The sequence below is a fragment of the Salvelinus fontinalis genome, chromosome 39, assembly GCF_029448725.1.
Source record: "Salvelinus fontinalis isolate EN_2023a chromosome 39, ASM2944872v1, whole genome shotgun sequence".
Taxonomy (NCBI): Eukaryota; Metazoa; Chordata; class Actinopteri; order Salmoniformes; family Salmonidae; genus Salvelinus; species Salvelinus fontinalis.
This window is the reverse complement of record NC_074703.1, coordinates 27,321,181-27,346,777: the sequence shown is the minus strand read 5'-3', so window position 1 is coordinate 27,346,777 and position 25,597 is coordinate 27,321,181. Positions and strand designations below refer to the sequence as shown.

General features: G+C 44.9%; 1 protein-coding gene across 7 annotated transcripts in view; it reads left to right on the top strand.

The window, feature by feature from the left end:
- The window catches only part of rab3ip (RAB3A interacting protein (rabin3)), an 84,936-nt gene that overhangs the window by 54,383 nt on the left and 4,956 nt on the right, over nucleotides 1–25,597 (top strand). For 5 of the 7 annotated variants that reach the window (XM_055905030.1, XM_055905031.1, XM_055905028.1 and 2 more), the window contains exons 5-9: nucleotides 14,659–14,754; nucleotides 15,099–15,176; nucleotides 16,512–16,715; nucleotides 20,446–20,574; nucleotides 23,231–23,343. In XM_055905030.1, the coding sequence (XP_055761005.1) occupies nucleotides 14,659–14,754; nucleotides 15,099–15,176; nucleotides 16,512–16,715; nucleotides 20,446–20,574; nucleotides 23,231–23,343 (620 nt within the window). The remainder of the gene's footprint in view (nucleotides 1–14,658; nucleotides 14,755–15,098; nucleotides 15,177–16,511; nucleotides 16,716–20,445; nucleotides 20,575–23,230; nucleotides 23,344–25,597) is intronic. The other 2 variants (XM_055905033.1, XM_055905032.1) reach the window with 2 other exon arrangements.

The window sequence follows — 25,597 nt, the reverse complement described above, 5'->3', positions numbered from 1 at the left end:
GTTGTTTACCACGGTGGAGAATACCACTAGTATCTGTCCTGTTTACCACGGTGTAGAATACCCCTAGTGTCTGTCCTGTTGTTTACCACGGTGTAGAATACCACTAGTATCTGTCCTGTTGTTTACCACGGTGTAGAATACCACTAGTATCTGTCCTGTTGTTTACCACGGTGGAGAATACCACTAGTATCTGTCCTGTTGTTTACCACGGTGTAGAATACCACTAGTATCTGTCCTGTTGTTTACCACGGTGTAGAATACCTCTAGTATCTGTCCTGTTGTTTACCACGGTGTAGAATACCACTAGTATCTGTCCTGTTGTTTACCACGGTGTAGAATACCACTAGTATCTGTCCTGTTGTTTACCACGGTGTAGAATACCACTAGTATCTGTCCTGTTGTTTACCACGGTGTAGAATACCTCTAGTATCTGTCCTGTTGTTTACCACGGTGTAGAATACCACTAGTATCTGTCCTGTTGTTTACCACGGTGTAGAATACCACTGGTATCTGTCCTGTTGTTTACCACGGTGTAGAATACCACTGGTATCTGTCCTGTTGTTTACCACGGTGTAGAATACCACTAGTATCTGTCCTGTTGTTTACCACGGTGTAGAATACCACTAGTATCTGTCCTGTTGTTTACCACGGTGTAGAATACCCCTAGTATCTGTCCTGTTGTTTACCACGGTGGAGAATACCACTAGTATCTGTCCTGTTGTTTACCACGGTGGAGAATACCACTAGTATCTGTCCTGTTGTTTACCACGGTGTAGAATACCACTAGTATCTGTCCTGTTGTTTACCACGGTGTAGAATACCTCTAGTATCTGTCCTGTTGTTTACCACGGTGTAGAATACCTCTAGTATCTGTCCTGTTGTTTACCACGGTGTAGAATACCTCTAGTATCTGTCCTGTTGTTTACCACGGTGTAGAATACCACTAGTATCTGTCCTGTTGTTTACCACGGTGTAGAATACCACTAGTGTCTGTCCTGTTGTTTACCACAGTGTAGAATACCACTAGTATCTGTCCTGTTGTTTACCACGGTGTAGAATACCACTAGTATCTGTCCTGTTGTTTACCACGGTGTAGAATACCACTAGTATCTGTCCTGTTGTTTACCACGGTGTAGAATACCACTAGTATCTGTCCTGTTGTTTACCACGGTGTAGAATACCTCTAGTATCTGTCCTGTTGTTTACCACGGTGTAGAATACCACTAGTATCTGTCCTGTTGTTTACCACGGTGTAGAATACCACTAGTATCTGTCCTGTTGTTTACCACGGTGTAGAATACCACTAGTATCTGTCCTGTTGTTTACCACGGTGTAGAATACCACTAGTATCTGTCCTGTTGTTTACCACGGTGTAGAATACCACTAGTATCTGTCCTGTTGTTTACCACGGTGTCGAATACCACTAGTATCTGTCCTGTTGTTTACCACGGTGTAGAATACCACTAGTATCTGTCCTGTTGTTTACCACGGTGTAGAATACCACTAGTATCTGTCCTGTTGTTTACCACGGTGTAGAATACCACTAGTATCTGTCCTGTTGTTTACCACGGTGTAGAATACCTCTAGTATCTGTCCTGTTGTTTACCACGGTGTAGAATACCACTAGTATCTGTCCTGTTGTTTACCACGGTGTAGAATACCACTAGTATCTGTCCTGTTGTTTACCACGGTGTAGAATACCACTAGTATCTGTCCTGTTGTTTACCACGGTGTAGAATACCACTAGTATCTGTCCTGTTGTTTACCACGGTGTAGAATACCACTAGTATCTGTCCTGTTGTTTACCACGGTGTAGAATACCACTAGTATCTGTCCTGTTGTTTACCACGGTGTAGAATACCACTAGTATCTGTCCTGTTGTTTACCACGGTGTAGAATACCACTAGTATCTGTCCTGTTGTTTACCGCGGTGTAGAATACCACTAGTATCTGTCCTGTTGTTTACCGCGGTGGAGAATACCACTAGTATCTGTCCTGTTGTTAACCACGGTGTAGAATACCACTAGTATCTGTCCTGTTGTTTACCACGGTGTAGAATACCACTAGTATCTGTCCTGTTTACCACGGTGTAGAATACCACTAGTATCTGTCCTGTTGTTTACCACGGTGTAGAATACCACTAGTATCTGTCCTGTTGTTTACCACGGTGTAGAATACCACTAGTATCTGTCCTGTTGTTTACCACGGTGTAGAATACCACTAGTATCTGTCCTGTTGTTTACCACGGTGTAGAATACCTCTAGTATCTGTCCTGTTGTTTACCACGGTGTAGAATACCACTGGTATCTGTCCTGTTGTTTACCACGGTGTAGAATACCACTAGTATCTGTCCTGTTGTTTACCACGGTGTAGAATACCCCTAGTATCTGTCCTGTTGTTTACCACGGTGTAGAATACCTCTAGTATCTGTCCTGTTGTTTACCACGGTGTAGAATACCACTAGTATCTGTCCTGTTGTTTACCACGGTGTAGAATACCACTAGTATCTGTCCTGTTGTTTACCACGGTGTAGAATACCACTAGTATCTGTCCTGTTGTTTACCACGGTGTAGAATACCACTAGTATCTGTCCTGTTGTTTACCACGGTGTCGAATACCACTAGTATCTGTCCTGTTGTTTACCACGGTGTAGAATACCACTAGTATCTGTCCTGTTGTTTACCACGGTGTAGAATACCACTAGTATCTGTCCTGTTGTTTACCACGGTGTAGAATACCACTAGTATCTGTCCTGTTGTTTACCACGGTGTAGAATACCTCTAGTATCTGTCCTGTTGTTTACCACGGTGTAGAATACCACTAGTATCTGTCCTGTTGTTTACCACGGTGTAGAATACCACTAGTATCTGTCCTGTTGTTTACCACGGTGTAGAATACCACTAGTATCTGTCCTGTTGTTTACCACGGTGTAGAATACCACTAGTATCTGTCCTGTTGTTTACCACGGTGTAGAATACCACTAGTATCTGTCCTGTTGTTTACCACGGTGTAGAATACCACTAGTATCTGTCCTGTTGTTTACCACGGTGTAGAATACCACTAGTATCTGTCCTGTTGTTTACCACGGTGTAGAATACCACTAGTATCTGTCCTGTTGTTTACCGCGGTGTAGAATACCACTAGTATCTGTCCTGTTGTTTACCGCGGTGGAGAATACCACTAGTATCTGTCCTGTTGTTTACCACGGTGTAGAATACCACTAGTATCTGTCCTGTTGTTTACCACGGTGTAGAATACCACTAGTATCTGTCCTGTTGTTTACCACGGTGTAGAATACCACTAGTATCTGTCCTGTTGTTTACCACGGTGTAGAATACCACTAGTATCTGTCCTGTTGTTTACCACGGTGTAGAATACCACTAGTATCTGTCCTGTTGTTTACCACGGTGTAGAATACCTCTAGTATCTGTCCTGTTGTTTACCACGGTGTAGAATACCACTGGTATCTGTCCTGTTGTTTACCACGGTGTAGAATACCACTAGTATCTGTCCTGTTGTTTACCACGGTGTAGAATACCCCTAGTATCTGTCCTGTTGTTTACCACGGTGTAGAATACCTCTAGTATCTGTCCTGTTGTTTACCACGGTGTAGAATACCACTAGTATCTGTCCTGTTGTTTACCACGGTGTAGAATACCACTAGTATCTGTCCTGTTGTTTACCACGGTGTAGAATACCACTAGTATCTGTCCTGTTGTTTACCACGGTGTAGAATACCACTAGTATCTGTCCTGTTGTTTACCACGGTGTAGAATACCACTAGTATCTGTCCTGTTGTTTACCACGGTGTAGAATACCACTAGTATCTGTCCTGTTGTTTACCACGGTGTAGAATACCACTAGTATCTGTCCTGTTGTTTACCACGGTGTAGAATACCACTAGTATCTGTCCTGTTGTTTACCACGGTGTCGAATACCACTAGTATCTGTCCTGTTGTTTACCACGGTGTAGAATACCTCTAGTATCTGTCCTGTTGTTTACCACGGTGTAGAATACCACTAGTATCTGTCCTGTTGTTTACCACGGTGTAGAATACCACTAGTATCTGTCCTGTTGTTTACCACGGTGTAGAATACCACTAGTATCTGTCCTGTTGTTTACCACGGTGTAGAATACCACTAGTATCTGTCCTGTTTACCACGGTGTAGAATACCACTAGTATCTGTCCTGTTGTTTACCATGGTGTAGAATACCTCTAGTATCTGTCCTGTTGTTTACCACGGTGTAGAATACCACTAGTATCTGTCCTGTTGTTTACCACGGTGTAGAATACCACTAGTATCTGTCCTGTTGTTTACCACGGTGGGGAATACCACTAGTATCTGTCCTGTTGTTTACCACGGTGTAGAATACCACTAGTATCTGTCCTGTTGTTTACCACGGTGTAGAATACCACTAGTATCTGTCCTGTTGTTTACCGCGGTGTAGAATACCACTAGTATCTGTCCTGTTGTTTACCACGGTGGGGAATACCACTAGTATCTGTCCTGTTGTTTACCACGGTGTAGAATACCACTGGTATCTGTCCTGTTGTTTACCACGGTGTAGAATACCACTAGTATCTGTCCTGTTTACCACGGTGTAGAATACCACTAGTATCTGTCCTGTTGTTTACCACGGTGTAGAATACCACTAGTATCTGTCCTGTTTACCACGGTGTAGAATACCACTAGTATCTGTCCTGTTGTTTACCACGGTGTAGAATACCACTAGTATCTGTCCTGTTGTTTACCACGGTGTAGAATACCACTAGTATCTGTCCTGTTGTTTACCACGGTGTAGAATACCACTAGTATCTGTCCTGTTTACCACGGTGTAGAATACCACTAGTATCTGTCCTGTTGTTTACCACGGTGTAGAATACCTCTAGTATCTGTCCTGTTGTTTACCACGGTGTAGAATACCTCTAGTATCTGTCCTGTTGTTTACCACGGTGTCGAATACCACTAGTGTCTGTCCTGTTGTTTACCACGGTGGAGAATACCACTAGTGTCTGTCCTGTTGTTTACCACGGTGTAGAATACCACTAGTATCTGTCCTGTTGTTTACCACGGTGGAGAATACCTCTAGTATCTGTCCTGTTGTTTACCACGGTGTAGAATACCACTAGTATCTGTCCTGTTGTTTACCACGGTGTAGAATACCACTAGTATCTGTCCTGTTGTTTACCACGTTGTAGAATACCACTAGTATCTGTCCTGTTGTTTACCACGGTGTAGAATACCTCTAGTATCTGTCTGTTGTTTACCACGGTGTAGAATACCACTAGTATCTGTCCTGTTGTTTACCACGGTGTAGAATACCACTAGTATCTGTCCTGTTGTTTACCACGGTGTAGAATACCACTAGTATCTGTCCTGTTGTTTACCACGGTGGAGAATACCACTAGTATCTCTCCTGTTGTTTACCACGGTGTAGAATACCACTAGTATCTGTCCTGTTGTTTACCACGGTGTAGAATACCACTAGTATCTGTCCTGTTTACCACGGTGTAGAATACCACTAGTATCTGTCCTGTTGTTTACCACGGTGTAGAATACCACTAGTATCTGTCCTGTTGTTTACCACGGTGTAGAATACCTCTAGTATCTGTCCTGTTGTTTACCACGGTGTAGAATACCTCTAGTATCTGTCCTGTTGTTTACCACGGTGTAGAATACCTCTAGTATCTGTCCTGTTGTTTACCACGGTGTAGAATACCACTAGTATCTGTCCTGTTGTTTACCACGGTGTAGAATACCACTAGTGTCTGTCCTGTTGTTTACCACGGTGTAGAATACCACTAGTGTCTGTCCTGTTGTTTACCACGGTGTAGAATACCACTAGTGTCTGTCCTGTTGTTTACCACGGTGTAGAATACCACTAGTATCTGTCCTGTTGTTTACCACGGTGTAGAATACCACTGGTATCTGTCCTGTTGTTTACCACGGTGTAGAATACCACTAGTATCTGTCCTGTTTACCACGGTGGAGAATACCACTAGTATCTGTCCTGTTGTTTACCACGGTGTAGAATACCACTAGTATCTGTCCTGTTGTTTACCACGGTGGAGAATACCTCTAGTATCTGTCCTGTTGTTTACCACGGTGTAGAATACCACTAGTATCTGTCCTGTTGTTTACCACGGTGTAGAATACCACTAGTATCTGTCCTGTTTACCACGGTGTAGAATACCACTAGTATCTGTCCTGTTGTTTACCACGGTGTAGAATACCACTAGTATCTGTCCTGTTGTTTACCACGGTGTAGAATACCACTAGTATCTGTCCTGTTGTTTACCACGGTGGAGAATACCACTAGTATCTGTCCTGTTGTTTACCACGGTGGAGAATACCACTAGTATCTGTCCTGTTGTTTACCACGGTGTCGAATACCACTAGTATCTGTCCTGTTGTTTACCACGGTGGAGAATACCACTAGTATCTGTCCTGTTGTTTACCACGGTGTAGAATACCACTAGTATCTGTCCTGTTGTTTACCACGGTGTAGAATACCACTAGTATCTGTCCTGTTGTTTACCACGGTGTAGAATACCACTAGTATCTGTCCTGTTGTTTACCACGGTGTCGAATACAACTAGTATCTGTCCTGTTGTTTACCACGGTGTAGAATACCACTGGTATCTGTCCTGTTGTTTACCACGGTGTCGAATACCACTAGTATCTGTCCTGTTGTTTACCACGGTGTAGAATACCACTAGTATCTGTCCTGTTGTTTACCACGGTGTAGAATACCACTAGTATCTGTCCTGTTGTTAACCACGGTGTAGAATACCACTAGTATCTGTCCTGTTGTTTACCACGGTGGAGAATACCACTAGTATCTGTCCTGTTGTTTTCCACGGTGGAGAATACCACTAGTATCTGTCCTGTTGTTTACCACGGTGTAGAATACCACTAGTATCTGTCCTGTTGTTTACCACGGTATAGAATACCACTAGTATCTGTCCTGTTGTTTACCACGGTGTAGAATACCACTAGTATCTGTCCTGTTGTTTACCACGGTGTAGAATACCACTAGTATCTGTCCTGTTGTTTACCACGGTGTAGAATACCACTAGTATCTGTCCTGTTGTTTACCACGGTGTAGAATACCTCTAGTATCTGTCCTTTTGTTTACCACGGTGTAGAATACCACTAGTATTTGTCCTGTTGTTTACCACGGTGTAGAATACCACTAGTATCTGTCCTGTTTACCACGGTGTAGAATACCACTAGTATCTGTCCTGTTTACCACGGTGTAGAATACCACTAGTATCTGTCCTGTTGTTTACCACGGTGGAGAATACCACTAGTATCTGTCCTGTTGTTTACCACGGTGTAGAATACCTCTAGTATCTGTCCTGTTGTTTACCACGGTGTAGAATACCACTAGTATCTGTCCTGTTGTTTACCACGGTGTAGAATACCACTAGTATCTGTCCTGTTGTTTACCACGGTGTAGAATACCTCTAGTATCTGTCCTGTTGTTTACCACGGTGTAGAATACCACTAGTATCTGTCCTGTTGTTTACCACGGTGGAGAATACCACTAGTATCTGTCCTGTTGTTTACCACGGTGGAGAATACCACTAGTATCTGTCCTGTTGTTTACCACGGTGTCGAATACCACTAGTATCTGTCCTGTTGTTTACCACGGTGGAGAATACCACTAGTATCTGTCCTGTTGTTTACCACGGTGTAGAATACCACTAGTATCTGTCCTGTTGTTTACCACGGTGTAGAATACCACTAGTATCTGTCCTGTTGTTTACCACGGTGTAGAATACCACTAGTATCTGTCCTGTTGTTTACCACGGTGTCGAATACCACTAGTATCTGTCCTGTTGTTTACCACGGTGTCGAATACCACTGGTATCTGTCCTGTTGTTTACCACGGTGGAGAATACCACTAGTATCTGTCCTGTTGTTTACCACGGTGGAGAATACCACTAGTATCTGTCCTGTTGTTTACCACGGTGTAGAATACCACTAGTATCTGTCCTGTTGTTTACCACGGTGTAAAATACCTCTAGTATCTGTCCTGTTGTTTACCACGGTGTAGAATACCTCTAGTATCTGTCCTGTTGTTTTCCACGGTGGAGAATACCACTAGTATCTGTCCTGTTGTTTACCACGGTGTAGAATACCACTAGTATCTGTCCTGTTGTTTACCACGGTGTAGAATACCTCTAGTATCTGTCCTTTTGTTTACCACGGTGTAGAATACCACTAGTATTTGTCCTGTTGTTTACCACGGTGTAGAATACCACTAGTATCTGTCCTGTTTACCACGGTGTAGAATACCACTAGTATCTGTCCTGTTTACCACGGTGTAGAATACCACTAGTATCTGTCCTGTTGTTTACCACGGTGGAGAATACCACTAGTATCTGTCCTGTTGTTTACCACGGTGTAGAATACCTCTAGTATCTGTCCTGTTGTTTACCACGGTGTAGAATACCACTAGTATCTGTCCTGTTGTTTACCACGGTGTAGAATACCACTAGTATCTGTCCTGTTGTTTACCACGGTGTAGAATACCTCTAGTATCTGTCCTGTTGTTTACCACGGTGTAGAATACCACTAGTATCTGTCCTGTTGTTTACCACGGTGGAGAATACCACTAGTATCTGTCCTGTTTACCACGGTGGAGAATACCACTAGTATCTGTCCTGTTGTTTACCACGGTGTCGAATACCACTAGTATCTGTCCTGTTGTTTACCACGGTGGAGAATACCACTAGTATCTGTCCTGTTGTTTACCACGGTGTAGAATACCACTAGTATCTGTCCTGTTGTTTACCACGGTGTAGAATACCACTAGTATCTGTCCTGTTGTTTACCACGGTGTAGAATACCACTAGTATCTGTCCTGTTGTTTACCACGGTGTCGAATACCACTAGTATCTGTCCTGTTGTTTACCACGGTGTCGAATACCACTGGTATCTGTCCTGTTGTTTACCACGGTGGAGAATACCACTAGTATCTGTCCTGTTGTTTACCACGGTGGAGAATACCACTAGTATCTGTCCTGTTGTTTACCACGGTGTAGAATACCACTAGTATCTGTCCTGTTGTTTACCACGGTGTAAAATACCTCTAGTATCTGTCCTGTTGTTTACCACGGTGTAGAATACCTCTAGTATCTGTCCTGTTGTTTACCACGGTGTAGAATACCACTAGTATCTGTCCTGTTGTTTACCACGGTGTAGAATACCTCTAGTATCTGTCCTGTTGTTTACCACGGTGTAGAATACCACTAGTATCTGTCCTGTTGTTTACCACGGTGTAGAATACCACTAGTATCTGTCCTGTTGTTTACCACGGTGTAGAATACCACTAGTATCTGTCCTGTTGTTTACCACGGTGTAGAATACCACTAGTATCTGTCCTGTTGTTTACCACTGTGTAGAATACCTCTAGTATCTGTCCTGTTGTTTACCACGGTGTAGAATACCACTAGTATCTGTCCTGTTGTTTACCACGGTGTAGAATACCACTAGTATCTGTCCTGTTGTTTACCACGGTGTAGAATACCACTAGTATCTGTCCTGTTTACCACGGTGTAGAATACCACTAGTATCTGTCCTGTTGTTTACCACGGTGTAGAATACCACTAGTATCTGTCCTGTTTACCACGGTGTAGAATACCACTAGTATCTGTCCTGTTGTTTACCACGGTGGAGAATACCACTAGTATCTGTCCTGTTGTTTACCACGGTGTCGAATACCACTAGTATCTGTCCTGTTGTTTACCACGGTGTCGAATACCACTAGTATCTGTCCTGTTGTTTACCACGGTGGAGAATACCACTAGTATCTGTCCTGTTGTTTACCACGGTGGAGAATACCACTAGTATCTGTCCTGTTGTTTACCACGGTGTAGAATACCACTAGTATCTGTCCTGTTGTTTACCACGGTGTAGAATACCACTAGTATCTGTCCTGTTGTTTACCACGGTGTCGAATACCACTTGTATCTGTCCAGTTGTTTACCACGGTGTAGAATACCACTTGTATCTGTCCTGTTGTTTACCACGGTGTCGAATACCACTAGTATCTGTCCTGTTGTTTACCACGGTGGAGAATACCACTAGTATCTGTCCTGTTGTTTACCACGGTGGAGAATACCACTAGTATCTGTCCTGTTGTTTACCACGGTGTAGAATACCACTAGTATCTGTCCTGTTGTTTACCACGGTGGAGAATACCACTAGTATCTGTCCTGTTGTTTACCACGGTGTAGAATACCTCTAGTATCTGTCCTGTTTACCACGGTGTAGAATACCACTAGTATCTGTCCTGTTGTTTACCACGGTGTAGAATACCACTAGTATCTGTCCTGTTGTTTACCACGGTGTAGAATACCTCTAGTATCTGTCCTGTTGTTTACCACGGTGTAGAATACCTCTAGTATCTGTCCTGTTGTTTACCACGGTGTAGAATACCACTAGTATCTGTCCTGTTGTTTACCACGGTGTAGAATACCACTAGTATCTGTCCTGTTGTTAACCACGGTGTAGAATACCACTAGTATCTGTCCTGTTGTTTACCACGGTGGAGAATACCACTAGTATCTGTCCTGTTGTTTTCCACGGTGGAGAATACCACTAGTATCTGTCCTGTTGTTTACCACGGTGTAGAATACCACTAGTATCTGTCCTGTTGTTTACCACGGTGTAGAATACCACTAGTATCTGTCCTGTTGTTTACCACGGTGTAGAATACCACTAGTATCTGTCCTGTTGTTTACCACGGTGTAGAATACCACTAGTATCTGTCCTGTTGTTTACCACGGTGTAGAATACCTCTAGTATCTGTCCTGTTGTTTACCACGGTGTAGAATACCACTAGTATCTGTCCTGTTGTTTACCACGGTGTAGAATACCACTAGTATCTGTCCTGTTTACCACGGTGTAGAATACCACTAGTATCTGTCCTGTTGTTTACCACGGTGGAGAATACCACTAGTATCTGTCCTGTTTACCACGGTGTAGAATACCACTAGTATCTGTCCTGTTTACCACGGTGTAGAATACCACTAGTATCTGTCCTGTTGTTTACCACGGTGTAGAATACCACTAGTATCTGTCCTGTTGTTTACCACGGTGGAGAATACCACTAGTATCTGTCCTGTTGTTTACCACGGTGTCGAATACCACTAGTATCTGTCCTGTTGTTTACCACGGTGTAGAATACCTCTAGTATCTGTCCTGTTTACCACGGTGTAGAATACCACTAGTATCTGTCCTGTTGTTTACCACGGTGTAGAATACCACTAGTATCTGTCCTGTTGTTTACCACGGTGTAGAATACCACTAGTATCTGTCCTGTTGTTTACCACGGTGTAGAATACCTCTAGTATCTGTCCTGTTGGTTACCACGGTGTAGAATACCACTAGTATCTGTCCTGTTGTTTACCACGGTGGAGAATACCACTAGTATCTGTCCTGTTGTTTACCACGGTGTAGAATACCACTAGTATCTGTCCTGTTGTTTACCACGGTGGAGAATACCACTAGTATCTGTCCTGTTGTTTACCACGGTGTAGAATACCTCTAGTATCTGTCCTGTTGTTTACCACGGTGTCGAATACCACTAGTATCTGTCCTGTTGTTTACCACGGTGTAGAATACCACTAGTATCTGTCCTGTTTACCACGGTGTAGAATACCTCTAGTATCTGTCCTGTTGTTTACCACGGTGTAGAATACCACTAGTATCTGTCCTGTTGTTTACCACGGTGTAGAATACCACTAGTATCTGTCCTGTTGTTTACCACGGTGTAGAATACCACTAGTATCTGTCCTGTTGTTTACCACGGTGTAGAATACCTCTAGTATCTGTCCTGTTTACCACGGTGTAGAATACCACTAGTATCTGTCCTGTTGTTTACCACGGTGTAGAATACCACTAGTATCTGTCCTGTTGTTTACCACGGTGTAGAATACCACTAGTATCTGTCCTGTTGTTTACCACGGTGTAGAATACCTCTAGTATCTGTCCTGTTGGTTACCACGGTGTAGAATACCACTAGTATCTGTCCTGTTGTTTACCACGGTGGAGAATACCACTAGTATCTGTCCTGTTGTTTACCACGGTGTAGAATACCACTAGTATCTGTCCTGTTGTTTACCACGGTGGAGAATACCACTAGTATCTGTCCTGTTGTTTACCACGGTGTAGAATACCTCTAGTATCTGTCCTGTTGTTTACCACGGTGTCGAATACCACTAGTATCTGTCCTGTTGTTTACCACGGTGTAGAATACCACTAGTATCTGTCCTGTTTACCACGGTGTAGAATACCTCTAGTATCTGTCCTGTTGTTTACCACGGTGTAGAATACCACTAGTATCTGTCCTGTTGTTTACCACGGTGTAGAATACCACTAGTATCTGTCCTGTTGTTTACCACGGTGTAGAATACCACTAGTATCTGTCCTGTTGTTTACCACGGTGTAGAATACCACTAGTATCTGTCCTGTTGTTTACCACGGTGTAGAATACCACTAGTATCTGTCCTGTTGTTTACCACGGTGGAGAATACCACTAGTATCTGTCCTGTTTACCACGGTGTAGAATACCTCTAGTATCTGTCCTGTTGTTTACCACGGTGTAGAATACCACTAGTATCTGTCCTGTTGTTTACCACGGTGGAGAATACCACTAGTATCTGTCCTGTTTACCACGGTGTAGAATACCTCTAGTATCTGTCCTGTTGTTTACCACGGTGTAGAATACCCCTGGTGTTTGTCATGTTGTATTTGGTCAGGCAGATCAAGTTATTTAACAACTGGGTTTGTTAACAAAACAATGTGTCAAGAGGTGTGACCTTGCCAGAGGAGAGGACTAGTAAACCGTGTGTGTGTGTGTGTGTGCACGCTCGCACCCCCTGTGGGGCTCTAGCTCTAAACATACCATTTCTGTGTGAACAACTGTTACTGCATCAGCATGTGGGTGGTGTTGGTGGGGGTTGGTGGGTGTAGCCTCACTATATTTACTGACAGGAAGCAGCACGTCTAGTGGACACAAATGTTTCTATTGTATTATATGACGTGGACAACACCCAGTTTATACAGCTTACAGTGGATGTCCATGTTCCTTCCAGAAACTAATATAGAACAATAAGGGCCACACACTGTTAAAGACCCCTTCCAGGAACTAGTATAGAACAATAAGGGCCACACACTGTTAAAGACCCCTTCCAGGAACTAGTATAGAACGGTAAGGGCCACATACTGTTAAAGACCCCTTCCAGGAACTAGTATAGAACAATAAGGGCCACACACTGTTAAAGACCCCTTCCAGGAACTATTATAGGACAATAAGGGCCACACATTGTTAAAGAACCCTTCCAGGAACTAGTATAGAACAATAAGGGCCACACACTGTTAAAGACCCCTTCCAGGAACTAGTATAGAACAATAAGGGCCACACACTGTTAAAGACCCCTTCCAGGAACTAGTATAGAACAATAAGGGCCACACACTGTTAAAGACCCCTTCCAGGAACTAGTATAGAACAATAAGGGCCACACACTGTTAAAGACCCCTTCCAGGAACTAGTATAGAACAATATGGGCCACACACTGTTAAAGACCCCTTCCAGGAACTAGTATAGAACAATATGGGCGCCACACTGTTAAAGACCCCTTCCAGGAACTAGTATAGAACAATAAGGGCCACACACTGTTAAAGACCCCTTCCAGGAACTAGTATAGAACAATAAGGACCACACACTGTTAAAGACCCCTTCCAGGAGCTAGTATAGAACAGTAAGGGCCACATACTGTTAAAGACCCCTTCCAGGAACTAGTATAGAACAATAAGGACCACACACTGTTAAAGACCCCTTCCAGGAACTAGTATAGAACAATAAGGGCCACACACTGTTAAACACCCCTTCCAGGAACTAGTATAGAACAATAAGGGCCACACACTGTTAAAGACCCCTTCCAGGAACTAGTATAGAACAGTAAGGGCCACACACTGTTAAAGACCCCTTCCAGGAACTATTATAGGACAATAAGGGCCACACACTGTTAAAGAACCCTTCCAGGAACTAGTATAGAACAATAAGGGCCACACACTGTTAAAGACCCCTTCCAGGAACTAGTATAGAACAATAAGGGCCACACACTGTTAAAGACCCCTTCCAGGAACTAGTATAGAACAATATGGGCGCCACACTGTTAAATATCCCTTCCAGGAACTAGTATAGAACAATAAGGGCCACACACTGTTAAAGACCCCTTCCAGGAACTAGTATAGAACAATAAGGGCCACACACTGTTAAATATCCCTTCCAGGAACTAACCAAGTATTTTATTGCTCTGAAATACATTTACTGTACATGGTAATATATTATTAGGGTAATATAAACGTTTTGATTTCAGCTATCGAAACTTGGCCTGCTGTCAACTGAACTGTGTGTGTTTACAGTACATGCCTGTGTTAAGAAGTCTACACACACCTACAACATTCACACTAAGTCACGCTACACTAAACATTTTTTTGATTTGTTTCATAATTTTGGCTGCTATAAAATAAACCACAGTTGATTTTCCTTTGTCATTATTATTACCACGTCATTTATATTTACATTCATTTGTTCATCACGTTTTTTTTTCCGTTTTTGGTTTTTCATTTCTTAAGGATCTTAAGTTAAAAGACGAGGAGTGTGAGAGGCTTTCTAAAGTCAGGGACCAACTGGGCCAGGAACTGGAGGAGCTCACTGCTAGCCTGTTTGAGGTTGGTCCGACCGGCTAATTCATCCCCCCAGAAACACTAAGACTGCCCTTCTTGTGATCAAAGTGTTTTGCCTTCTCTCCTCCTTTCTCTTACGTAGCTAGATTAACAGTTTCCCTCCTCTGTCTCTCTCTCCTGTTTTCAAAACTCCTGTTAGTTTGTAGAGATACTAACCTGCTTTTCTCTGGGTGTTTGGTGCCAGCTGTGACTCAGGTTGTCTTGGCTTGTGTTTGGTTGTTGGGTTCTCTGTTTTGTATGTTGTATATTGTGTGAGGAGTCTGTAAGGGGGTAGAGGTCAGGGCGATGAGTGATGCATTGTGGGTCTAACGTCTCGTGCCTTCTTACAGGAAGCTCACAAGATGGTGCGTGAGGCCAACATCAAACAGTCGACGGCTGAGAAGCAGCTGAAGGAAGCTCTGAACAAGGTGAGGACTGAACCGTTCACAACCGGGTTCCATACTACTTTGTCTACATGACTGTTACCCTCATGGAGTGGCTGGCCCAGTCTGATACTCTTCTAATGACTGTGTGTGTGTGTGTGTGTGTGTGTGTGTGTGTGTGTGTGTGTGTGTGTGTGTGTGTGTGTGTGTGTGTGTGTGTGTGTGTGTGTGTGTGTGTGTGTGTGTGTGTGTGTGTGTGTGTGTGTGTGTGTGTGTGTGTGTGTGTGTGTGTGTGTGTGTGTGTGTGTGTGCGAGAAGAGATGGAGTGCTGGCTGATTTTGTGTGTGCTGCCTCTTCACTAAAGGTGTCAGTCACACCACTGCAGCCTCCCGGCTGGCTGGTTTAATAGCAGGTTGTATCAGTCACACCACTGCAGCCTCCCGGCTGACTGGTTTAATAGCAGGTTGTATCAGTCACACCACTGCAGCCTCCCGGCTGACTGGTTTAATAGCAGGTTGTATCAGTCACACCACTGCAGCCTCCCGGCTGACTGGTTTAATAGCAGGTTGTATCAGTCACACCACTGCAGCCTCCCGGCTGACTGGTTTAATAGCAGGTTGTATCAGTCACACCACTGCAGCCTCCCGGCTGACTGGTTTAATAGCAGGTTGTATCAGTCACACCACTGCAGCCTCCCGGCTGACTGTTAATTCCTGATACAACGGTGTGAGACGATGTAAACCAGTTCCACCTCTCTGTTCCTGGTACAACGGTGTGAGACGATGTAAACCAGTTCCACTCTCTCTGTTCCTGGTACAACGGTGTGAGACGATGTAAACCAGTTCCACTCTCTGTTCCTGGTACAACGGTGTGAGACGATGTAAACCAGTTCCACCTCTCTGTTCCTGGTACAACGGTGTGAGACGATGTAAACCAGTTCCACTCTCTCTGTTCCTGGTACAACGGTGTGAGACGATGTAAACCAGTTCCACTCTCTCTGTTCCTGGTACAACGGTGTGAGACGATGTAAACCAGTTCCACCTCTCTTTTCCTGGTACAACGGTGTGAGACGATGTAAACCAGTTCCACCTCTCTGTTCCTGATACAACGGTGTGAGACGATGTAAACCAGTTCCACTCTCTGTTCCTGATACAACGGTGTGAGACGATGTAAACCAGTTCCACTCTCTCTGTTCCTGGTACAACGGTGTGAGACGATGTAAACCAGTTCCACACCTCTCTCTGTTCCTGATACAACGGTGTGAGACGATGTAAACCAGTTCCACCTCTCTGTTCCTGGTACAACGGTGTGAGACAGAAGACAGACCTGTATCTATATGGGTTCTGTATGTGTGATGTTCCACCCCTCCCTCCCCCCCAGATTGATGTGCTCCAGGCGGAGGTGTCTGCCCTGAAGACCTTGGTCCTGTCCACGTCCCCCACCTCCCCCTGTCACGACCTTCCTGGGGGCTCCAAGGCCCCCTTCAAGAAGGGCCACGGCCGCAATAAGAGTACCAGCAGCGCCATGCTGGGCAGCGGGCAGGAGCAGAGCGCCACACAGCCCATCGTACGAGACTGCAGAGAGGTAACACACACACACACGGAGGTAACACACACACACACACACACAGGAACTGAGCGCCACACAGCCCATCGTACGAGACTGTAGAGAGGTAACACACACACACACACACACACAGGAACTGAGCGCCACACAGCCCATCGTACGAGACTGCAGAGAGGTAACACACACACACACGGAGGTAACACACACACACACACACACACGGCGGTAACATACACGCACAGACGCAGGCATGGACGTAACACACATACACACACATGGACGTAACACACATACACACACATGGACGTAACACACACAGGCGTGCAGTCAGACGCAATCACACGCTGGACTCCTTCAGTTACCTGCTCTTGTCTTCCTGAACTATTTCACTACTGACTTTTTCAGTTTCCCTACTTCATTTAAATGGCAAATGGCTCCACATGTCAGCCAGTGTTTCTCAGGCTCTGCTCTGCACATGGTTTATACGTGCTGTAGGTTCTGTTGAGACCTGGTTTATTATCAGCTCCTTATTGATTCATCTTGCCTGAGCAGTGAGTCATTTATTATCAACTCCTTATTGATTCATCTTGCCTGAGCAGTGAGTCATTTATTATCAACTCCTTATTGATTCATCTTGCCTGAGCAGCGAGTCATTTATTATCAACTCCTTATTGATTCATCTTGCCTGAGCAGCGAGTCATTTATTATCAACTCCATATTGATTCATCTTGCCTGAGCAGCGAGTCATTTATTATCAACTCCTTATTGATTCATCTTGCCTGAGCAGCGAGTAATTTATTATCAACTCCTTATTGATTCATCTTGCCTGAGCAGTGAGTCATTTATTATCAACTCCTTATTGATTCATCTTGCCTGAGCAGTGAGTCATTTATTATCAACTCCTTATTGATTCATCTTGCCTGAGCAGCGAGTCATTTATTATCAACTCCTTATTGATTCATCTTGCCTGAGCAGCGAGTCATTTATTATCAACTCCCTATTGATTCATCTTGCCTGAGCAGCGAGTCATTTATTATCAACTCCTTATTGATTCATCTTGCCTGAGCAGTGAGTCATTTATTATCAACTCCTTATTGATTCATCTTGCCTGAGCAGTGAGTCATTTATTATCAACTCCTTATTGATTCATCTTGCCTGAGCAGCGAGTCATTTATTATCAACTCCTTATTGATTCATCTTGCCTGAGCAGCGAGTCATTTATTATCAACTCCATATTGATTCATCTTGCCTGAGCAGCGAGTCATTTATTATCAACTCCTTATTGATTCATCTTGCCTGAGCAGCGAGTAATTTATTATCAACTCCTTATTGATTCATCTTGCCTGAGCAGTGAGTCATTTATTATCAACTCCTTATTGATTCATCTTGCCTGAGCAGTGAGTCATTTATTATCAACTCCTTATTGATTCATCTTGCCTGAGCAGCGAGTCATTTATTATCAACTCCTTATTGATTCATCTTGCCTGAGCAGCGAGTCATTTATTATCAACTCCCTATTGATTCATCTTGCCTGAGCAGCGAGTCATTTATTATCAACTCCTTATTGATTCATCTTGCCTGAGCAGTGAGTCATTTATTATCAACTCCTTATTGATTCATCTTGCCTGAGCAGCGAGTCATTTATTATCAACTCCTTATTGATTCATCTTGCCTGAGCAGCGAGTCATTTATTATCAACTCCCTATTGATTCATCTTGCCTGAGCAGCGAGTCATTTATTATCAACTCCTTATTGATTCATCTTGCCTGAGCAGCGAGTCATTTATTATCAGCTCCTTATTGATTCATCTTGCCTGAGCAGCTAGTCATTTATCAACTCCTTATTGATTCATCTTGCCTGAACAGTCAGTAATTTATTATCAGCTCCTTATTGATTAATCTTGCCTGAGCAGTGCCATCTCCCTCTGTAAGTCAGTGGGGAGTAGTAATCACACGATGTCCCCTGTGTTATTGCTCCCCGAGGAGTAGATATGAGTTACAGATGACAGAAACATGTCTCCGCAGACAGAACTACTGTATGTTTAGTAGGTGGGTGTAGAATATCCAGGTCCAACCATAAGGAACCATGTGTTCTGTGTGTTAAACTGCCTATTTGGAAATGGCATAGGTCTATAGATCCCAAAGGTTGCTGGTTCGAATCCCCGAGCGGACAAGGTCAAAATCTGTCCTTCTGCCCCTGAACAAGGCAGTTAACCCATTGTTCCCCTGAACAAGGCAGTTAACCCACTGTTCCTCTGTAGGCCGTCATTGTAAATAAGAAGTTGTTCTTAACTGACTTGCCTAGTTAAATACAGGTTTTTAATCTGCAGTGGAGGGGAAAGCCGTTAATGACCATGACATCGGTGATCCTACTGTAGTTGTGTTAAGGTGACAGTGTGTAACAGTACGTTTGAGACCTGCCCAATGTGATATCATCAGAAATAATGCATGTCATGAAACCATTTTTCTTCTGTAGGAGCTTTTTAGTCTTGGTTTCTTTGGCCAGCTGCCCTGTCTGTCCCTGTTACTATTCACACCAGAGTTCAGCCACACCTGTACATTGAAAAAGCTCATAGACATGTTTTTTGGTGGAGGGAGACCCTCTCTCTGTCTCTTTCTCTCCCTCCCTATATCTCTCTTTCTCTCCCCCCTGTCTCTCCCCTGCGCCCCCTCCCTATATCTCTCTTTCTCTCCCCCCTGTCTCTCCCCTGCTCCCTCCCTCCCTCCCTGACTCTCTCTCATACGGTAATGTCTGTGGGTCAGTGAAACCCTACCCAGAGTTAAATCACTGATCCATCAGCCCTCTCCTTTACCTCTCACTCCTCATCTTCTCTCTGCTGCTGAGGGCTACGATTATTATTCTACCTTTTCCCTCCTTCCTTCCTCTCTCTCTCTCCCCCTTCCTCTCTCTAGCTCTCTCTCTCTCTCCCCCTTCCTCTCTCTCTCTCTCTCTCTCTCTCTCTCTCTCTCTCTCTCTCTCTCTCTCTCTCTCTCTCTCTCTCTCTCTCTCTCTCTCTCTCTCTCTCTCTCTCTCTCTCTCTCTCTCTCTCGACCCCCTTCCTCTCTCTCTCGACCCCCTTCCTCTCTCTCTCGACCCCCTTCCTCTCTCTCTCGACCCCCTTCCTCTCTCTCTTCTCACTCTCTCTCTCTCGATCTCCTCCCTCTATCTATCTCCCCTCTCTCTCTCTCTTTCCTCCCTTCTCTATAGCTCTCTCTCTCTCTCTCTCTCTCTCTCTCGACCCCCTTCCTCTCTCTCTTCTCACTCTCTCTCTCTCTCGATCTCCTCCCTCTATCTCTCTCCCCTCTCTCTCTCTTTCCTCCCTTCTCTATAGCTCTCTCTCTCCACCCTTCCCCCCCCTGTTTTCAGTGACCCTCATTAAGCTGGACTATCAGTAGTTCCTCCTGGAGGAGGCTGAAGAGGGGATCTGGATGTGTGGTCTGTTGGTGTGTAAGTTATGTTGTTGAGGTATGTGTGTGACATTAAAGTGTCTACTTTGCTCCTTGTTCCTCCTCCTCCTCTTCCGCCACCCCCTACTCCTCCTCCTCCTCTTCCTCTAACCCCTATTCCTCCTCCTACTCCTCTTCCTGCTTCTCCTCCTCTTCCTCTACCCCCTACTCCTCCTCCTGCTCCTCTTCCTCCTCCTGCTCCTCTTCCTGCTCCTCTTCCTCCTCCTGCTCCTCTTCCTCTACCCCCTACTCCTCCTCCGGCTCCTACTCCTCTTCCTCCTCCTACTCCTCCTCCTCTTCAGCTGGACAGTCTCCTGTTTAGTGAGTTTAAGTTGTGGAAGGAGGAGCCCAGTCTGGAGAGGAACAGCTCCTTCCTGGAGAGAGTCTACAGAGAGGACATCTACCCCTGTCTCACCTTCTCCAAGAGTGAGGTACACACCACACCTCACCTCACACACCACACCTCACCTCACACACCACACCTCACCTCACCTCACCTCACACACCACACCTCACCTCACACACCACACCACACCTCACCTCACACACCACACCTCACCTCACACACCTCACCTCACCTCACCTCACACACCTCACCTCACACACCACACCTCACCACACACACCACACCTCACCTCACACACCACACCTCACCTCACCTCACCTCACCTCACCTCACACACCTCACCTCACCTCACACCTCACCACACCACACCTCACCTCACCCACACCTCACCTCACCCACACCTCACCTCACCTCACTCACCTCACTCACCTCACACAACACCTCACCTCACACACACCACACCTCACCTCACACACCACACCACACCTCACCACACCTCACCTCACCTCACCCACACCTCACCACACCACACCACACCTCACCACACCACACCACACCTCACCACACCACACCACACCTCACCACACCACACCACACCTCACACACCTCACACACCACACCTCACCACACCTCACCTCACCTCACCTCACCACACCTCACCACACCTCACCACACCTCACCTCACACACACCTCACCACACCTCACCACACCTCACACCACACACCACCTCACACCACACACACCACCTCACCTCACCTCACACACCACCACACCACACCACACACACACACACACACACACCTCACCTCACCTCACCACACCTCACCTCACCTCACCTCACACACCACACCACACCTCACCACACCTCACCTCACACACACCACACCACACCACACCACACCACACCTCACCTCACCTCACCTCACACACCACACCTCACCTCACCACACCACACCTCACCACACCACACCACACCTCACCTCACCCACACCTCCTCCAGGAGTGAGGTACAGTAATGCCCAGTGAAGGATGTTTGATAGTTCATAAAGACCTATTCTGTGCCCTGCATGTCGTCAGCTCTATGATTAAAATTCATGAAATATCCTAAATGACTCTAGCTGTTAACATTGTTTTACAAAGTGCTCTCTGGTTTGTCTGCTTTCATCTAGTACCCTCTGGGCTTCCGTAGTGACCAGATGGACTCACCAGTCTAAACTTCTTTCATTCCTTTGTACCTGTGGTCGTATCCGTATTCCAGCAGAGAGCCAGTATAATGTCTGACTGGACCTGTTATAACTGAGTCTGTGTATTCCAGCAGAGAGACAGTATAATGTCTGTCTGTAGCTGTTATAACTGAGTCTGTGTATTCCAGCAGAGAGACAGTATAATGTCTGTCTGTAGCTGTTATAACTGAGTCTGTGTATTCGAGCAGGGAGCTGTTATAACTGAGTCTGTGTATTCCAGCAGAGAGCTGTTATAACTGAGTCTGTGTATTCCAGCAGGGAGCTGTTATAACTGAGTCTGTGTATTCCAGCAGGGAGCTGTTATAACTGAGTCTGTGTATTCCAGCAGAGAGCTGTTATAACTGAGTCTGTGTATTCGAGCAGGGAGCTGTTATAACTGAGTCTGTGTATTCCAGCAGAGAGACAGTATAATGTCTGTCTGTAGCTGTTATAACTGAGTCTGTTATCAGATGATGGTGTCCTCTATCCTGCAGAACTAACATCTGCCTCTCATGTTATCATTAGTATTCTGTACTAGTGTTGTCACCATACCACCATTTTAACTTTCAACCCAATACCAGCTTTACTATCACGATACTCTATAGCATCACAGTACTTGATACCAAAACGATATCACACAAAGGGAAGGTGTATTAGTCAAAGTTACAGAATGGCACTTGTCAGAGTGTCACTCGTCAGAGAATGTGTGAATCTGACCAGTGCCATTTTGAGTTCATTATATTTGAAATATTTTACGTCAACATTTTTCACGGAGACAGCGTTGTATGCAGTGATGAATAAATGATACAATCATACAATCAATTTGACTTTTACCAATCTGACTGCATAACAACATAATGGTAACCAGGAGCCAAAGGAGGGAATTTAGTTTTTGGTGCTGCGAGGGAGACTAAGTCAATTAATCAAGTTTTTGGTGACAATCAGCTCTGAAATCAGCGTATTTTGCTTAATGGTTTGTATATTATCACAAAGTACTAGGGTAGTGAATTCAGCTGTAGTCTAGTAAGGACAGTTAGCCTACATTTAAACCTGGACGCTACCGGTATCGTCCTGCATTGTAAATGTTTTCTGGCCTGTAATGGACATTGTTTTGCGAACCGTAATGAACAATTTCATTACGGTCCGAGTGGCATTATTCAAGTGTGTCAGTGTCTGTGCGGCATGAGTGGGGACTGTGGCGCGAATGCAGCCCAGAACAGTCTAAAATGTACAGAAGTTTCGGTATACCCTGCAACACTATTCTGTACTCTGAATAGACTGATCTGTTACACTGCCCTCTTGTGGCAGAATAGAGGTACTGACAGAGGAGAAAAACTGACAGTTACTGAAAGAAGTATTTAGAAATGTTGACTTAAACTAGAAGTAACTGAAGCAGTACTGTTTATAAATATAATGTACTTTCACCCTGATCCCTAACATCATCTTGGAGGCTGTGGACTTACGGTAGGCTTCCTGCCTTAGAGCACTTTCACCCTGACCTCTAACCTCTCCTGTAGCTGGGGTCGGCCATCTTGGAGGCAGTGGAGAGGAACACGCTCAGTGTGGAGCCGGTGGGCTTCCAGACGCTACCTGTCGTCAAGGCCTCTGCTGTGGAGTGTGGAGGACCAAAGTGAGTACGCTAACAACTACCCCAGCTAACAACTACCCCAGCTAACAACTACCCCAGCTAACAACTACCCCAGCTAACAACTACCCCAGCTAACACTCTGACGACTAGCCCGACTAGCCCAGCTAACGACTAGCCCAGCTAACGACTAGCCCAGCTAACGACTAGCCCAGCTAACGACTACCACTGCTCATTGTTTACAAAAATTCAGGGTGCAGTGTTTGTAGTGAGTAGGCTGTTACTACTACTACTACTACTACTACTACAGACAGACAGACAGACAGACAGACAGACAGACAGACAGACAGACAGACAGACAGACAGACAGACAGACAGACAGACAGACAGACAGACAGACAGACAGACAGACAGACAGACAGACAGACAGACAGACAGACAGACAGACAGACAGACAGACAGACAGACAGATGAAAGATGTGCAATTCTCTGCAAAGTTGGTAGGAATTATCAGTAACCATCTACAGTTGGCTATATCATTCATTCACCCTACCGTTTTCTCTTCAGCTCTTTTTGTTCACTGCTGTTCTCTGTATGTTCCTCAGTCACATTCTAACATGTTCCTCCACTGTTCTCCAGGTTCCCTCTGTTTAATATGCCTCACATTCTAACAACATGCTCCTCGACTTACACTACATGGCCGAAAGTATGTGGACAGCTGCTAGTACAACATCTCATTCCAAAATGATGGGCATTAATATGGAGTTGGTCCCCCCCATTGCTGCTATAACAGCCTTTCATTCAGCCACGCGCATTGGTGAGGTCGGGCACTGATTAAGCCTGGCTCAGTCGGCTTTCTAATTCATCCCAAAGGTGTTTGATGGGGTTTAGGTCAGGGCTCTATACAGGCCAGTCAAGTTCTTCCACACTAGTCTCGACAAACCGTTTCTGTATGAATCTCGCTTTGTGCACGGGGGCTTTGTCATGCTGAAACAGGAAATTGCATTATGCATTTGGGCAGGTAGTGTTCTCCTGGCATCCTCAAAACCCAGATTCGTCCGTCGGACTGCCAGATGGTGAAGCGGGATTCATCACTCCAGAGAACACGTTTCCACTGCTCCAGAGTCCAATGGCGGCGAGCTTTACACCACTCCAGCCGTCGCTTGGCATTGCGCATTTTGGGCTTGTGTGCGGCTGCTCTGCCATGGAAACCCATTTCATGAAGCTCTCGACGAACAGTTCTTGTGCTGATGTTGCTTCCAGAGGCAGTTTGGAACTCGGTAGAGAGTGATGCAACCGAGGACAGATATTATTTTTTAACACGCTACCCACATCAGCTCTCGACGGTCACTTCCTGTGAGCTGGTGTTGCCGACACCACTGTGTTTCTCCTAGACGTTTCCACTTCACAATAACAGCACTTACAGTTGACCTGGGCAGCTCTAGCAGGGCAGAAATTTGACAAACTGACTTGTTGAAAAGGTGGCATCCTATGACTGTGCCACTTTGACAGTCACTGAGCTATTCAGTACGGCCATTCTACTACCAATGTTTGTCTATGGAGATTGCATGGCTGTGTGCTCCGTTTTCTACACCTGTCAGCACTGGGTGTGGTTGAAATAGCCGAATCCACTGATTTGAAGGGGTGTCCACATACTTTTGTATATATACTGCATCTCCATGTCTGTGTTTAATATGCTCTCCTTCTGCTCTGTCTACAATATGAATCAGTAATCATCTCTCTATGATCCTGGGGGGGATTATAATGTACTGAAACTGCTATCCTCCTTCCTCACCCAACCGTGACCAACCGCTGACAACTGACTTCCTGATAACGTCTCTGGCCTTGGTTAAGAATATTGGGTGGATTAAAGGAGATTATTTGGTGAAGTTGGGAGGAAGCAGAGAGAATTGTGGGAATGATGTTTTTGTTCTCAGTGGTTCGTCACTGTCTGTGTGAGGGGAATACAATGTGTTTATCCAAAGACCTTACCACTTGGTTTCAGAATGGCCATTCTCACCACTTGGTTTCAGAATGGCCATTCTTACCACTTGGTTTCAGCATGGCCATTCTTACCACTTGGTTTCAGAATGGCCATTCTTACCACTTGGTTTCAGAATGGCCTTTCTTACCACTTGGTTTCAGCATGGCCATTCTTACCACTTGGTTTCAGAATGGCCATTCTTACCACTTGGTTTCAGCATGGCCATTCTTACCACTTGGTTTCAGAATGGCCATTCTTACCACTTGGTTTCAGCATGGCCATTCTTACCACTTGGTTTCAGCATGGTCTTTCTTA